We start from the raw sequence: 15,086 nt of genomic DNA on the forward strand, positions 1-15,086 counted from the left end.
TGGAAAGTTGTGTTACAAGTTTTAATACAGTTTTGTATTAAGATATTTGAAAATGTACTCACTTGAGAAAATAGTACCAAAGTGAATCATATTCATGTTCACAGTTTACTCTCTATTCTTGTACTTTTTTTAGGTAATGGCTAATGATAGATTTTATAATCTCAATCTAAATGGCCTGGTGCAAAAGGGATGAGCATAATTCATTTTATAGGAAATTTAAAAATCATGGCTATCATGGCGTTAAAGTGACTTTAAGAAAGTCATATCCGTTCCATAAGCCCGATCAGAGTTGATAAAGGTGTTTTGCCATAACAGGGCTTAAATAATGAGCTCAAAACACAATGCTACGTGCCGTTCTACTGCTATCTAACATCTCTGTTTATGGGCTGTGATTAAGATTAATCTGATGTACGTCAAATACAGCACTTTGATTAGACTGCGGGCCTCAGTATGAGTAACAGCACTGTCATAAAAAACAGTCAGATGGGACATGAGAGGACACGACCCAAAATGCATTCATCTGTGCACCTTACACAAATGCTTTAATCTGTACAAGACAAGGATCTGTTTTGCTTGCCAAAAAGAAATAAGAAGATAAAAAGATTGTTTGTATTGCTTTCTTTCAATTAGGCATTTGGTTTAGTTCGTCACATTCTGAACTAGTGTGGCTTATGATGCTCATAATTAAATAATCTTGTTTGTTCTTAAAATGAATCTTATCTAAAGTGATGCACATAGTCTGGAAAAATAACAACAAATTTCTGTGATTATTGTGATTATTTATAACATTCTGATGACAGAGATAGGTTTGTCAATTAATGAAGGAAAGAGGAAAAGGAAGAAAACAAAACCAAGTATTGACTGATCGTATTGTACAGTTATGGTCCAAACTTTGACTCAATGCTGCGCTCTACTGAGTGTAAGTGGAACTGCCAGAGGTTCCCAAATTTATAAGAAAAAAAAAAGTATTTATATGAAAGGACTATTACATTGTTATTGGTTTCCCCCCAGAAAATGCAAAGAAAACATTTATAAGGAATTTGTTAAGGAAAATACTAAATACTATATATATATATATATATATATATATATATATATATATATATATATATATATATATATATATATATATATATTATATATTTTAATCAGCCTCAACAGATTTTTTTATATATAAAATTAGAGCAGGTAATGAATTCACTAAATTGTCCAGTGTTAAAATGCATAGCTAAAGATTAATGCACATATGGTGTCAGATTATAATAAAAAAAAAATGAATTGCTTTTTTTGGCCCATGACTGCAGACATTCAAAATGCTATGAAAATCTCATTACAGCTTGTGCTACTAATGATCAATGAGCGTCTGTTGATGATGGTGGTGAAGATGAAGTTCAAGAGGACTGCAGCTTCTCACAGATCCAGGGCAAGGACATAACGCAGGGCGCGTCATACCAGCTCTTTGTAGCCACACGGCTTAAAACATTTGTTTTTACAATGTAGCCACAGTCTTCATTACCGTGATTGTTGGGCTCACCTTCTTCCCAGAAACTAATGAAGGAAACACAAAGGTGATTCTAAGGGTGTTGAATGGGTTAAATAGTCACACAGCCTGGTTTCCTTAAGATATATAGGCTTTTAACAAGTGGAAGGAGCATCATTTTTAAAATGACAATGGCAAATCAAAGTAGTGATAAAATACTTTAATCATTTTTATAATGTCTTTCTGAAGCTTTTAAAAGGGACATTGCATTTGGGAATTTTCTATTCCCTGTATAAGATAACCGTTATCATTTTATGACCATTTTCTACACTGATTAATTTGGTTCAGTGGGTAAAAAAAAAAAAAAAAAAAATATATATATATATATATATATTTATTCACTCCCTTTAAATTAATCACATTTTCTTGCTTTGTAGCCTTAAATGAGGATGGACATGGTTTTTATTTTATCTACCCAGCTCATTCAAATAAAAGATATAATACCGACATCACTGAGTTGGAAAAAGGCTAAACCCTCTTGTGTAAGTATTTTGTTGAACCACCTTTTTCTTTAATTACAGTTTTTAGTCTGATGGGATTTGCCTCTGTCTCTGCTAACTTTGCACATTTAGACTTTTCAATGTTTTCCTGCTCTTCTTTGCATAACTAAGTTCAGTTCAGTTTGATGGTGAGCGTTTATGGACGGCAGTTTTCAAGTCACTCCACAGATTTTCAGTGGGGTTTGAGTTTTTCTCCTTCAGTAACTGTGTGTCAGTTGCTGTGTTTTGGGGCTTTGTCATGTTGGAAGGTAAACCTTCTTCCCATTCACACCTTTCCTGCATAGGGCAGCAGATTTTCCTCAAGAATCTGATGGTATTTTGCCACATGCATTTATCCTTCTACACTTTTAGAAAAAAAAGAATATGACATATCATATGGTGTTCAATTTTGATCATTTGCTTAAGTTGCACTATCAAGGACTGAAAAATGCTCCAGGAAAGCCATTTTAAAAGTCAAATGGATTTGTGTGCCATTGAGACCTGATTTAGTTTACAAGTCATTTTTAGGAGGGGGTGATTATTTTCCCAGCTCAGTGATTCTGCGATTTTGTTTTATTTCAGATAAATTGAAAAAGCTGGATAAAACAAAAACTGTGCCCATCTTAATTTCAGCAAAATGTGATTATTTTAAAGTAGGGTGATTTTTTTCTACACCTGCTGTAATGCATTGACCAGGCTTTCATAAGACCTTTATATGTACATGACCTCATAAGAGCTTTGCATAAAAAAATAAAAATAAAAAATGAGCACAAAAAAAGTTTCCTGTAAGATTTTCCCTAGAACAATTATATATGTAAATGGTAAAATATAAATTCCTTACCATTAATGAATCTCAAATGACCATGAAACACTGAGCATATATAAATCATTTTGAGGATGTATTTAAATAATAAGAAAATTGCTTTATGCAAGATCCCTTTTTTCTGTTTTTATTTTTTATTTATTTATTTTATATGATTATTTTTTGTAACAAAGAGGAAGAAAAGACAGGAAGGATGAGACGATTCAGTGTATAATCACAGGACATTCACCCAAAATCGAGAAATGAAAAAATATGATTCTATGTGAGATGCATCATAATTCTGAAATGCTTCCAATAATCTGTAGCGATCTGGATTCCAGCAAAATAGTTTTAACTTGTAAAGATTTTAAATGTGATATTCTTACCTTTCTACCAGTTTAGTTCCATCCACCCAGTACCACTCGTCTTCTACTTTTTCATCACTTATGCCGAACCAGTAAGATTTCCAGTATCCACGGGGCAGCAGGTTCCATATGAATGTCTTCATCAGGTCAAAAGGTGAAATATCAATAAAATCAGTCAAAAAATCAATTTTAATGAATCATGTTTCAACTAAGATACCTTTTTCTTTTGCACATTCCTAACAGTTCAGCAAACATATCTGCAAACACATACAAAAAAAAGTGTCTTTACCTGTTCTTCAGCTGTGAGGATGATGGCCAGGTGTCCTCCTACTTTTTGGCAGTACTGCTGACTGTCCGACCAGCTCCTTCCGTATTCTGAGACGTAGTAACAGCTGTCGTTAAAGTGTTTCCAGTCTTCAGGACAGGGATTCTTCACTGGTACTGGAGTGGTTTGTGGTGCAGGGGTTGCCTCTAAAAAGACCAAACATTTTAACACCATAAAATGCAACAGATATTGTTTGTTGATAGCACAAATGCATGCACTTGCACCTCACTAACCAAGCTCGGCGATTGTTTTCTTCAACTGCATCCGTTCTTTCTCCAGTTCACTCTTTTCTCTCTTCACAGCCTGCAGTTCTTCAGTCAGTGCCGTTACGTTAGCGCAGCTCTTCTGCATGTGTGATACAGCAGCGCTGAACGGGGAATCCTGATCGGATGAACGTGCCTTATCTAAAACACAAGAGAAGAAATGAAGGCAGATGTGGGACAATGATAGGATAGAAAGAGAAACAGGATTTTAAGAAATAAAGATAGAAAGATTCTGTTTATAACATAAGTTCAAAACTACATACTAAATTTCTTAATTATTACAATTTATTAACTCAGAAATTGCTAGTAGATTTTACAATTAATTACAAAGAAATGGCAAGGAACACATCAAATAAAATGAAGTATTTTGAAGAATTTTGAAGTAGAAAGACTGAAATAGAGAAGAGAAAAAAAATGTGTTTTAATGCAAGAAAACACTTTTTTACGTCTTTAAGATAAAAAAGCAACTGAACAGTGTAGTTTTAACAATTTTGAATGAATATTTTTTTGCAAAGCATCAAGTGCGAAGTTTCCTTGTATAATTTACAGCAATAGTATTTGAGGGAGAAGTAATTTCATATGCATGGACATCGTAACTGAATATACTGAATCAAATCTAAACTGTCAACCAGCATTTTATTAAATCAAATTTTTTATTTCTTTCAACCAGAATTGAATCAAATCAAATGGAATCTGGAAATGTGTTTTAATATGCAGATCTACTTGTTAATGAACACATTCACACCAAAGTCATGTAAGTGAGGAAGGAGCAGTACCCCTGTGAACATTTGTGAGCAGCAGGATCATGAGTAAGACGAGGCAGAAGGCAGTCAGGCATGCTGTGGCCACCTTGAAAGGATCCTGGCAAAACTGCTTGCTTCGTTTATCTGGGTTCTGAAATACTGTGAAGAAACAAATAATCAACTGGTTTTACTATTACTATAAAGTAGGCTATGCTCACCTAACATTTTGTGACAAGAAATATAGACTTTTCTATATGCTTTCTGGAATACATGTGGCACGTTTCATTTACTGTATTTTGCCAGGTTAACTCAGACTCTGAGAGCATTGAATCAGTATATTTTGCAGTAATGGTGGATGGTTGTCAAGCTGGAGTTTATAGTGTAAAACTTCATAAACATTCACATTTAACTGCAGCATCCTTAAAAAAGAAAAAAAAGAGATAAAAATAGCTTCTCTAATCTTTACTTTATCTGTTTTCTTTTTATTCATTATACTAAGCAAAAAAGTCCTCTAACACTAGCTTACTCTGTTGTTTTTCTATTCTATCTGTTTTCATTTTATAATATAATTTAACAAATAGATAAATAAATAAACATGCTACATGTACTGCATGAAGCTAACTGAGACATGTTATAACACTTGCATATCTTTGCTCTTTTGTTGATTTTGCTTATACATTTATTTATTAGACTTGTTTTTTTTTTTTTTTTTTTTTTTTTTTTACTGAATCAGCAATAGCTTTTTTCAAAGCATTTGCCAACATGTCTATAATTTATATATATTTTACTATTTTTCTATATATTAGAGGTGGAACCAGAGCCGGATTATCCATAAGGGCACTTGGGGCCAGTGCCCAGTGGCACCAACCATTCACAACAAATAGGGGGGCACCACATGACACAAGCTTTAAAAATATTTTCATAAATTGTTTTATTATTTACTTGAAATTCTTGAAAGGCCATAGCTACATAACTCGTTTATGAACACTAACTTAACAACAACATAATAATCAGAGGTGGGTAGAGTACCCAAAAACTTTAAGTAAAAGTAAAAGTAATTCTAGAAATATTTACTCAAGTAAAAGTAAAAGTACTAGTCTTGAATAGTTACTTGAGTAAGAGTAAAAGAGTATCGGATAAAAAATCTACTCAAGTAGTTAGTTACTAGTTACTTTGGGTCATATATACGGAGCCTATTGTTATTTAGATATATAGATAAAATGTATGTAATGTATGTGTGTGTGTATAAATGTATATATTTCATCAGCCTTTACTCCAATTTATTATAAAAGCCTGTCTGTTTACTTAAAGAGCCACACAGATGGGAAATCAAAAATTACCTGTATTACAGTGTATGATGTAGCTGTCCATCATTGTAAACAATGTGCAAAGTAATTAAACCAAAAAGTACACGATTTATAAAGTTATTGGCTTCTAAAGTAAGGAGTCGACTCTGAATCGCTGAAACGAGTCGTTATAGATTTCAAATCTTTTGCCCATCTCTATGTACGGCACTTTGCATAATAATCTACGCCTACCGTCCTGGGAGAAACGAAACTATTCTGACCTGCCCATTTTCATTTTTCATTTTTACCACAATACCAGAGCAGTACAACAAATCCCTTTTGTTGTGTTCACAACATTTCACTGATGACTGCTTTTCTAATCTTGGTGAGTACAAGGCGGGATTTTCAAAGCGTTTGGCCATAAAAGAGGGTTCATTACCAACTTTATTTAGACCAACAAGCATCTCCGAATCACAACGCGAAGTATGATTATGAAGTTATGTGTCTGTTTTCTCCCGAGCGTCTTATCAGTATGTGTGCTGTCTGCAGCCTTTGTATGCGCTGATCTTCATTTACAAACACGTCATTAAAATGAAGTGTAACAAGTGCTGCTAACAGATAAAGTAATCCATATGAAAACAACGCGATGTCCGTTTTTCACGTCTCCCTTCATTATATCTAATGTGACCATGCCCTCGCGCTGAATGCGCTATTCAGATTCAAACTGAAGCGCGCGGCTTGAATACACCCACACAGAAGAAAAAGCAGCGAGACTGTTCAAGTTTTTTATTTTACTGTTTGCTTCGCGATGAGAGGAATAAGACATAATTCACCCCAAAAAGATGCTAACGCATTGTTTACCATGAAGTTGTGTGCGGAACAACCAATCAAACCTGACTATGTTAGTTGACCAATCAGAACACAGTATGCTACCGAAAGGTGGGGTTTAAGGAAACTGAATCTTTTGAACAGCTTCGCGCGAACCGTTTGGGGATCTCTGAGAATTGAGGTAATTTTAAAATGATATTTTGACAAAATGACAATGTTTTTTAACCTTGGATGGATTTAAACCTATTGTACAGGACTTATAAATTTGTGATAGGAAGCTTAGAATTTTCATCTTACTGGCTCTTTAAGTAACAGATATAGGTGTCATGCCATAACATATTTTGAATACGACTGACTTCATATTAAATGTGAATTTAACATTGAAAGGTAATGTGATATAAATATTGCTACCAAGCTTTCATTGTTCAGAAAGAGAGCAAATAACATTTACATTATTAAAGATCATTTTCACTGACAGTCTAGATTTCAATCACTCTCAGAAATTCCCATTAAAATCACTGAAACTGTTAACATTGTGAAATCAATATCTTATTTATAGATTCGTACAAACATCTGCACTTTGTTGTTTCTGACGAGAGAATTCGGCAGAAAGAGGTATTCAGTTAGTGAGCGAGTGAAGGAAGCACGGGCATTTCAGCGATGACTCATCAGAACACCTCTGATTGGCCTGATTGCATTCAAAAGCTCAACAGAACCGTGTGTGATTGGTTATAATGCGCAGCGCTGTAAAAACGCGTCTGTCTCTGGCTCAGCGCCATCAAGCGATCACAGATCTGAATTTAGCAGCTGATGATATGACTTGCTGAACGTACCCGCACCAGTGTGATTGTATTAAAATTAATAAAATCTTAATCTGCTATTTTTTGTCTTTTGGAAGCTGCATTCAACTTGACTCCCCTCTGTTATAAGCCACACACGTACAACAAACTAAAGTAAGAGTATAAAGTACCCATCTTTAAATATACTCCGAAAAGTATTAGTTACCCCGAAAAATTACTCAAGTAAATGTAACGAAGTAAATGTAACTCGTTACTACCCACCTCTGATAATAATAATAATAAATTATAAATAAATAAAGATTACATGACCACTATCAGTACCCCCCTTCCGTCCCCAATCTGTCAGAGTTGAGTTGGTCCACAACAAGTACGCACAAATGTGTAATTTTTTCAACGGCTACAGAAAATGAATCAAAGTGGACAGACGTCAATTGAGTGGTTTTACAAAAATAAAGTTAAAGAAAGACAAGGATGCTAGACGTTTAGCTACAATTCAAAATGTTCCAGGGATCGAAAGTTTTTTTCTTCTCTTCCGTGTCTGTTGTGAGAGAGAGTTCAAATCAAAGCAGTCTGGATATCTGGTTCGTGAACGAATCATTCAGTTCACCAAATCGAACTGAATCGTTTTAAACGGTTCACATCTCTAATACGCATTAATCCACAAATGAATGAGGCTGTTAACTTTTTTAATGTGGCTGACACTCCCTCCCTGAGTTCAAACAAACCAATATCCCGGAGTAATGCATGCACTCAAACAGTACACTGACTGAACTGCTGTGAAGATGAACACCGAGCCGAGCCCGATAACGAACAATAGACTGACTCGTTCACAAGTCAGTCTATTGAACGAGCTTCAATGGAGGGACTGAGAGCTCTCGGACTAAATCTAAAATATCTTAAACTGTGTTCCGAAGATAAAAGGAGGTCTTACATGTTTGGAACAGCATAAGGATGAGTTATTAATGACATAAATATCATTTTTGGGTGAACTAACCCTTTAAATTTAAAACATTACCGTCTATGCTGCTCCGCCCTTTCGCGGCTGTAGACGGTAATGTTTTCTCTTGGTTCTTGGTTCTAAATAAATGAGACTTATAGTCCAGTGCGACTTATATATGTTTTTTTCCTTGTCATGACTTGGGGGGTATAGTGCCCAGGGGCACCACACTGTCTTAATACGGCCCTGGGTGGAACAGTTAAATTTTTCTTTTTTCTTTTTTTTAGGTAGGTCGCTAACTTTGGTTTTAAGGTACAGAAATTAAATAAAGTGATGAAATGCAAAATAGCATTGCATATTTGACTGTATAAATTAAAGATCTTTATTAAAGTTACAAAAGCTATTCAATGAAGAGCAGTGCGTGATTTCTTTGTTATTGTTGTTTGGTTAACATTAAGAACGTGCTGTCACTTTTAAAGAATGCATTGATGCAGTGCAGCTATGTCTGCTATAAAATACTTCCCAAGAAGGCATTTTGACATAATTTTTGTGTGGATTTGTCCATTTTAAAACAATACTTCACAGAGAGCTTAATTTTTGCGCGCTTCGGATGAGCTCGCGCATGCAAATAAGCTCTTTGTGAAGTATTGTTTTAAAATGGACAAATTCACACAAAAACGTGTCCTCTGGGTCTTAAATGTTTAGACTTGAAAATCTTAAATGAGTTAAACTTAAACATATTTACCCAGGTGATGACGGAATAAATGCTCATATTCCAGCATAGGGCATTTGCACTGAACAAGAGTCTAAGGTGTTTTTTTTTTTGTTTTTTTTTTGTTTTTTGTCTGGCTGTTGTTGTATTTGAAAAAGCCAGATTGCGCATCCATCAACAGAAACATATATTAGCCGAGCTCTGATTCTTTTTTTTTTTTTTTTTACGTGTTATTTATACCAAACCGTATTACAGATGCGTTGTTAGAAAGTTAAAGTTAAACCGCGGTCCCGGTGCATGCGGAACCGTGTTAGGGGAACCGTTCTATCCCTATACATTATATATATATATGTATGTGTATATATATATATATATATATATATATATATATATATATATATATATATATATATATATATATATATATATATATAGGCTATATATATATAATGTATAGGGATAGAACGGTTCCCCAAACACGTTTATATTTATATTTATATATATATATATTGTTTACTGCAAGGATTGGAGAGAGGTAGATGGGTCTCGTTACACACAGTGTAACTGTAAACACCAGGCTAGAGAGACCGCGCATGCTGTGATTTACCTGAATATCGCACCTCTGGACTGCTGCAGTCATCGTCAGGTTCGTCGATGAGATTGGTGTGTATTTCTTCTCTGTTTGCAGACATTGCTCACGTTTGCACACTTACACATGAAAGGCACTGGGGTATATCTGTCCGATGCAGTGCTTGCTCAACAGCAGGCGTGGTTTAAAACGATGTGAATTGAACGATGTGGATTGGTTGACATTTGTAGTTCTTTGTATCGTGACTTAATCCAGATGTTTGCTCAGTCAGAGAACATGTCACAACTCACCGTTTCCCGAAAGCGCTTTGAGCTGTGCAGTTTTCATTAAACAAGCAGCTTATGACTCACCATTGATCTTTTCTCACGGTCATTCGTTGATAGCCACTTAGATATAGCTGCAGATGAGTGTTTTTTTTTTTTTTTTTACATTCTGAAAGTTCTGTTTATGTGTAGGGTAAAGGCATAGTTCAACCAAAATACAAATTCTGTCAACATTTCTTCACCTATGTCGTTTCTCATGTCATATCTACATACTCTCTGCTGTGAAACACATGGTGGTAAACAATCGTTACCATTCGGTAAAAATGCTATAGAATGGGACCAGAAATTGTTTGATTTGCAGTAAGGTTGCCAACAGTTCAGTATCGTCCAGTATAAGGCATCACAGAAGCGTTCCGTATGAAAGCCATTCGGAATGCAGTTTTTTTTTCAAGGAGCCCTATTCGCAGGCATGTGAAGTATGACCACCTTTAACCCTACGAATAAAAACTCTTAACGGAGTTTAACTGAGTTTGCGCGAGAACCGTTCGAGGAAGACTTTAAGACCAAGCAGAATCTCCTGCCGGCTCTTGAGCGGGACTCGCACTTGGGGGTCATTTTTGGTAAATGCAAACTGAATTGTTCACGAATCCAACATCTAGCCACGCAAGAAAACATGAGGGAAGAAGTGATCAAAAAGCAAGTCGTCTTTAGTTAATTTTGTTAGACAGAGGGGGAAAACATAAGAAGAATTAGAATGAGCTTTATAACAATTACTCTTAAACAACCATTAAAACATTAAAAAAAATATATAATAAAAAAATTATTTATTCATACAGTAATACAAAATTTTGAGTGCATCGTTTAAAAAAATGCTTTATTGACAGACGTTTCATTCAGTTTTTTTTTTCAAATGTTATGCCATATGTGTGTATCTGTCTGTATCTTTTAAGGGGTCACATGAAATTTTCCTTTCTCTTTGAAGTGTTAAGCTATTGGTGCATAAATAAGATCTGAAAAGTTGCAAAGGCTAAAGTATCAAATCCACAGATATATTATTTATAAAAAATTTAAAGTCAACCACACCATCCTGAAATGGCTTGTTGTAACATGCTCCCACACAGGTCCGGTTTGATAATCGGGAGAACCGGTGGGCCGGTCTGTTTTTGGGCCACGAGGACCTGACTGCCTGCACTCACAGAAGCACTAGTGGTGTAGTCCTAAAGAAAAAAGTTGTTTACTGTAGTATATGCAATGAGTGGTTCTGTCCACTACAATTTACCGCAGAAACAGACGTCACCTCAGGCCTGAAAGGTCAATCAAATGTGACTCACTGTTCCATGGACACTGACAATGACTTGAGCACGACTATGTTCCAAATTTTGCTCCAATTGAGCGTCCTCAAGATGTGAAAAGGAATGTATAACTTCCGGAAAACACAAGAGCTGGACGTATTGTCAGACAACCAGGACAGTTTAAGGATTATGTGGTTACTTAAGTATGCCAGATTAGTGTTACTATTTATTTTTCATAACAAATGTTTATTTTATACACTGGTGATATTTTCAGCATACTTTCCTTGCTTTATGTATGATTAATATTTTGTTTTTAGCTTAAGAAGGGGGATGTAGTCTATGCAGTGAGTGGTTCTGTCAAGTATGCCCCCATACAATTCCTGTAGTTGGTATGATCCACTGTTGTATGCTGGTAGCCAACGTTCTGAATAGAGTGTGAATAAACTTGCTAGTAAAGAAGCTCAGCGTGATAACTCCTGTGTGTACTTGTCTTAATGCCAATTAAGGCTTAACAGAGACCACAACATTTACTATTACCCGGAGGTAAGAAGTGGATTATCCTTCATCTGAAATGTTTGTCTTTTCATCCTGAAAAGTAAGTCAAATGTTGGATCACAGTAATTAGGAACCAGTTTCCCCAAATCCTTTCACTCGATTGGGATGTTGTCTTTTATTCTTGACGGGAAGGGCAGGGACTGTAACATTGAGTGTATTTGCAGTAAACACATTTATACCGATTTAATTAGGCTCCAAAAATTCTTTAAAAAAAAAAAACCCCACAAAGAATGGCCTTCGCAGCTGCCATAGATGCAACTCTTGCATCAACACAACAGGGTGTTCAATGCACCACCATTTCTGTTTCAAAAACTTTTTGCACCATTTTGTTGTGGCTGAACGCAGCCCTGAGTGCCACTGTCCTGGAGAGTTTAGCTCTAACCCTAATCAAACACACCTGAACAAGCTAATCAAAGTCGTCAGGATTGAGACCTATACTTGTCAGGACTACTGAGGCTACAGACAAGTGAGGTTTTTATTTCAGGGTTGGAGCTAAACACTTCAGGACATTGGCACTCCATTACCATCATTGCCTACCTCTGGCACATAAAGCATGCAAAGAGCGCTGACTAAAAACCTGTCACCCGTCTTAGTTGATCGCAATCTCACAAAGTTCAGTTACAATCAATGAATCCCTCTGTACTGCACAATTAATCTTTTATTTACATCATTATAATAAGATGGATCTCAAGCTTGCAGAACTGAGAACTGGACAAAAACTCTGGGGTTTTAAGCGTTGAATAGATTCTAACTTTAACTGCTCTGACTGTGGTCATTGCATTCAGTAAATCAACAGATATTTATGCCATTGCTACTTTGCTGAACGCTGTAAAAATGTAAATAGAAACCAGTTATGCTCTCCGTAGAAGAAACACAAATGCGCACTAGATAGCTTTGACTATCATCTCCTTAAAACCAGGCCTGAACTAAGGGCAGGGCCGGACTCGGACACAATTTCAGGCTGAGAGATCTCACACTCATCCAGGTCATCCTTTACACCCACAACAAATTATTTAAAAAAAAACCAGACTATTATTTGTATGGCCATCACCATTGTCCAAACCCTTAGGCTGGAGCCGTGCATAATAATAAAATGTTCTTGAACTGCACTTTCACTTCCATTTTCCTTTTTCTTCATTTCCCCCAATAGCTCTGTCCAACCCTTGAGTATAATATGTGTTTTTTTTTCTTGTACCTGTCACCTATTGACCAGTATACTGTAATGAACAGAACTGTGTCCACCTAGTTGCAGAAAACATTGTATGGTAATTTGTTTGCACAGAATGTTGTTATTTATCTTAAAATTACTTAGGTAACCACAATTTTACAAACCTATATTTAATATAAATATATTAAAAACATTTGTATTTAAAGTGAATATTTAAATTAGTACAATAATAACTTTATTGAATAATACATTACATATTTTTGTGTTGCTGTCTGCTCTCCCTCCCTACCTTAACTATAAATCCATGTGAATATCTGTCTGCTAAATGTAGCCTATTAATGTAACTTTACAGTAAATGGTGTGCTTTAGCGTACAGTATTCTGACTTATATTTGGGGATCCGTGTCATTAATTGTTGGACAGTTTGGTGTCTCTCTTATACACACAAAGAATTCATCAATAAAATAGTTTTGGGAAAGCCAGTCAAATGTGAGTAATTGACATTCACGCACTCTCTTCTGCTCTCTCTCTCTCTTTTCAGTAACTGCATACTGCTCAATCCTCCTTTGAATTTATGTAACGGAGGCTCGGACTGTTATTACAAACATTCAAAAGCATTTTTTTCATATTGGGCTTGTTTTTTTCAATTCTAACGATAGAATGTCTCCACTCAAATCAGTGCACTCACTCACTACCATATTTCCCTATGGCTTGTGTCCACTGTGGCATCACAAGAACTCCATTCAGTGTAGCTCAAAACACAGAGGGCTAGCGGAAATGAGAGGAGTTCTCTCGCAGCAGCGGACACGCACTTGGTCAATAATGGGCAGGAAAAGGTAGAATGACAGAAGTGATAATGCACCAATTACAAAGAATCTCAAATTTCATTCAACAGTATGGGACACCATTAAAGTGGAAGCCACATGACAGTAGATTATGGACTTAAGTTTCTAAGCAACAAAATAAGCGGTTATAGGGTATAGACCTACACCAAATATCGGTCCCCAAATATCCACAAAAATATAATATAATTTTTAATTCAACTGGAATTTTATCAGCAGAAGCAGGAAAAACAAAATTAAAAAGTAAGTATTTGTTTCATAGGCCAAACCTAAAAGAATTTTAATATTAGGTTTCAGTTTTGCCAACAGAATGAAAGCATATTAACAAAGAATGCATGATTTGATGCTTAAATGGCACTTATTTTGCCCTTTATAGGTCCTGCTTGTAACTTTTTTCTGCTTGGTGTAAAATGTATGCTGTTTGCATTAACACTACCAGAATGGTTTAAGAAAAAAAGAGCTTGCACATTTAAAGTGGCAGATGACAAAACTGCAGCACAGACTTATAAACAGAACATTACTGTGCATTGGTGCGTATGCCAATAGTTGTCATTCTTGATATGAACTGGCTTTAAGTGTTCTTAGCGGTTTTGTTTGTGTGCTCTGAATATAGTGGTTTCATTTCATTCCATATTTTTCAGATGATACTTATCAAAATAGGATTTTCCTGTCACTGATTTAATCCTGGTACTTTTAATCACTCAGATGTGTACATCTTTGTGTAAAGCATTGGGCGTGTTACTACTTGTGTAATCACTTGACCTTTAGTTTGAATTAACGGTTAGAAAATCATGTGCTGAGGTGGATTGTTGTCTTGAAGGTCACATTTTTACCTGGCTCAATGAGGTAAAGAGAAATCTAGATTAAAACACCTGTATTAATTCTTGCCATTATTATGGTTGAATTTTTTTTTCCAAATATATTGATTCAACTTGCACCTTGAGTACATAACAACCGGTTTTCTTTTCACATGACAACGTTTTTGTTATGCCACACTGACTCTGATTTGACAGACATTTTTAAATAAGAAATAAATTAATGAATTAAAACTGCTTTTAAAAAATAGGAAAAATAAATAAATAAAATGGTGCCAAACTTCCAAACTCCCAAATTACTGTCAACACTTCTGTTTTTTCAGTATATTAGGATTGTTTTTAAATTCGAAAATGAAAACGCACAGAACCATGGAAAGGCCTAAACCAGAGGTTCATTGTCAGTTCATTCTAGGGCTGTGTGATTTATAGAAATCGTTATAAAATCATGATTTGAGTGTGTGCGATTTCTAAATTTATAGCACG

At 35.3% G+C, this 15,086-nt stretch overlaps 1 protein-coding gene across 1 annotated transcript; it reads right to left on the reverse strand.

Moving 5' to 3' along the window:
- Positions 1 to 1,264: 1,264 nt before the first annotated feature.
- On the reverse strand, positions 1,265 to 9,927 carry LOC113062026 (C-type lectin domain family 4 member E-like). Its single transcript, XM_026231523.1, has 6 exons — positions 9,688 to 9,927; positions 4,551 to 4,676; positions 3,745 to 3,915; positions 3,476 to 3,657; positions 3,208 to 3,323; positions 1,265 to 1,548 (listed from the first exon to the last, which is right to left on the reverse strand). Exons 1-6 carry the CDS (start codon positions 9,770 to 9,772, stop codon positions 1,392 to 1,394), a joined length of 837 nt encoding a protein of 278 aa, XP_026087308.1. The 5' UTR covers positions 9,773 to 9,927; the 3' UTR covers positions 1,265 to 1,391.
- Between the last annotated feature and the right edge of the window lie 5,159 nt (positions 9,928 to 15,086).

Source organism: Carassius auratus, chromosome 44 (assembly GCF_003368295.1).
Source record: "Carassius auratus strain Wakin chromosome 44, ASM336829v1, whole genome shotgun sequence".
NCBI classification, from domain to species: domain Eukaryota; kingdom Metazoa; phylum Chordata; class Actinopteri; order Cypriniformes; family Cyprinidae; genus Carassius; species Carassius auratus.

Coding starts and splice junctions, on each gene's coding strand:
- LOC113062026 (XM_026231523.1), bottom strand. CDS start 9,772: ATGTCTGCAAACAGAGAAGAAATACACACCAATCTCATCGACGAACCT. Junction 3,916..4,550: donor GCTCACAAATGTTCACAGGG/GTACTGCTCCTT, acceptor CTTGTGTTTTAG/ATAAGGCACGTTCATCCGAT. Junction 1,549..3,207: donor GGAACTAAACTGGTAGAAAG/GTAAGAATATCA, acceptor TTCCTTCATTAG/TTTCTGGGAAGAAGGTGAGC.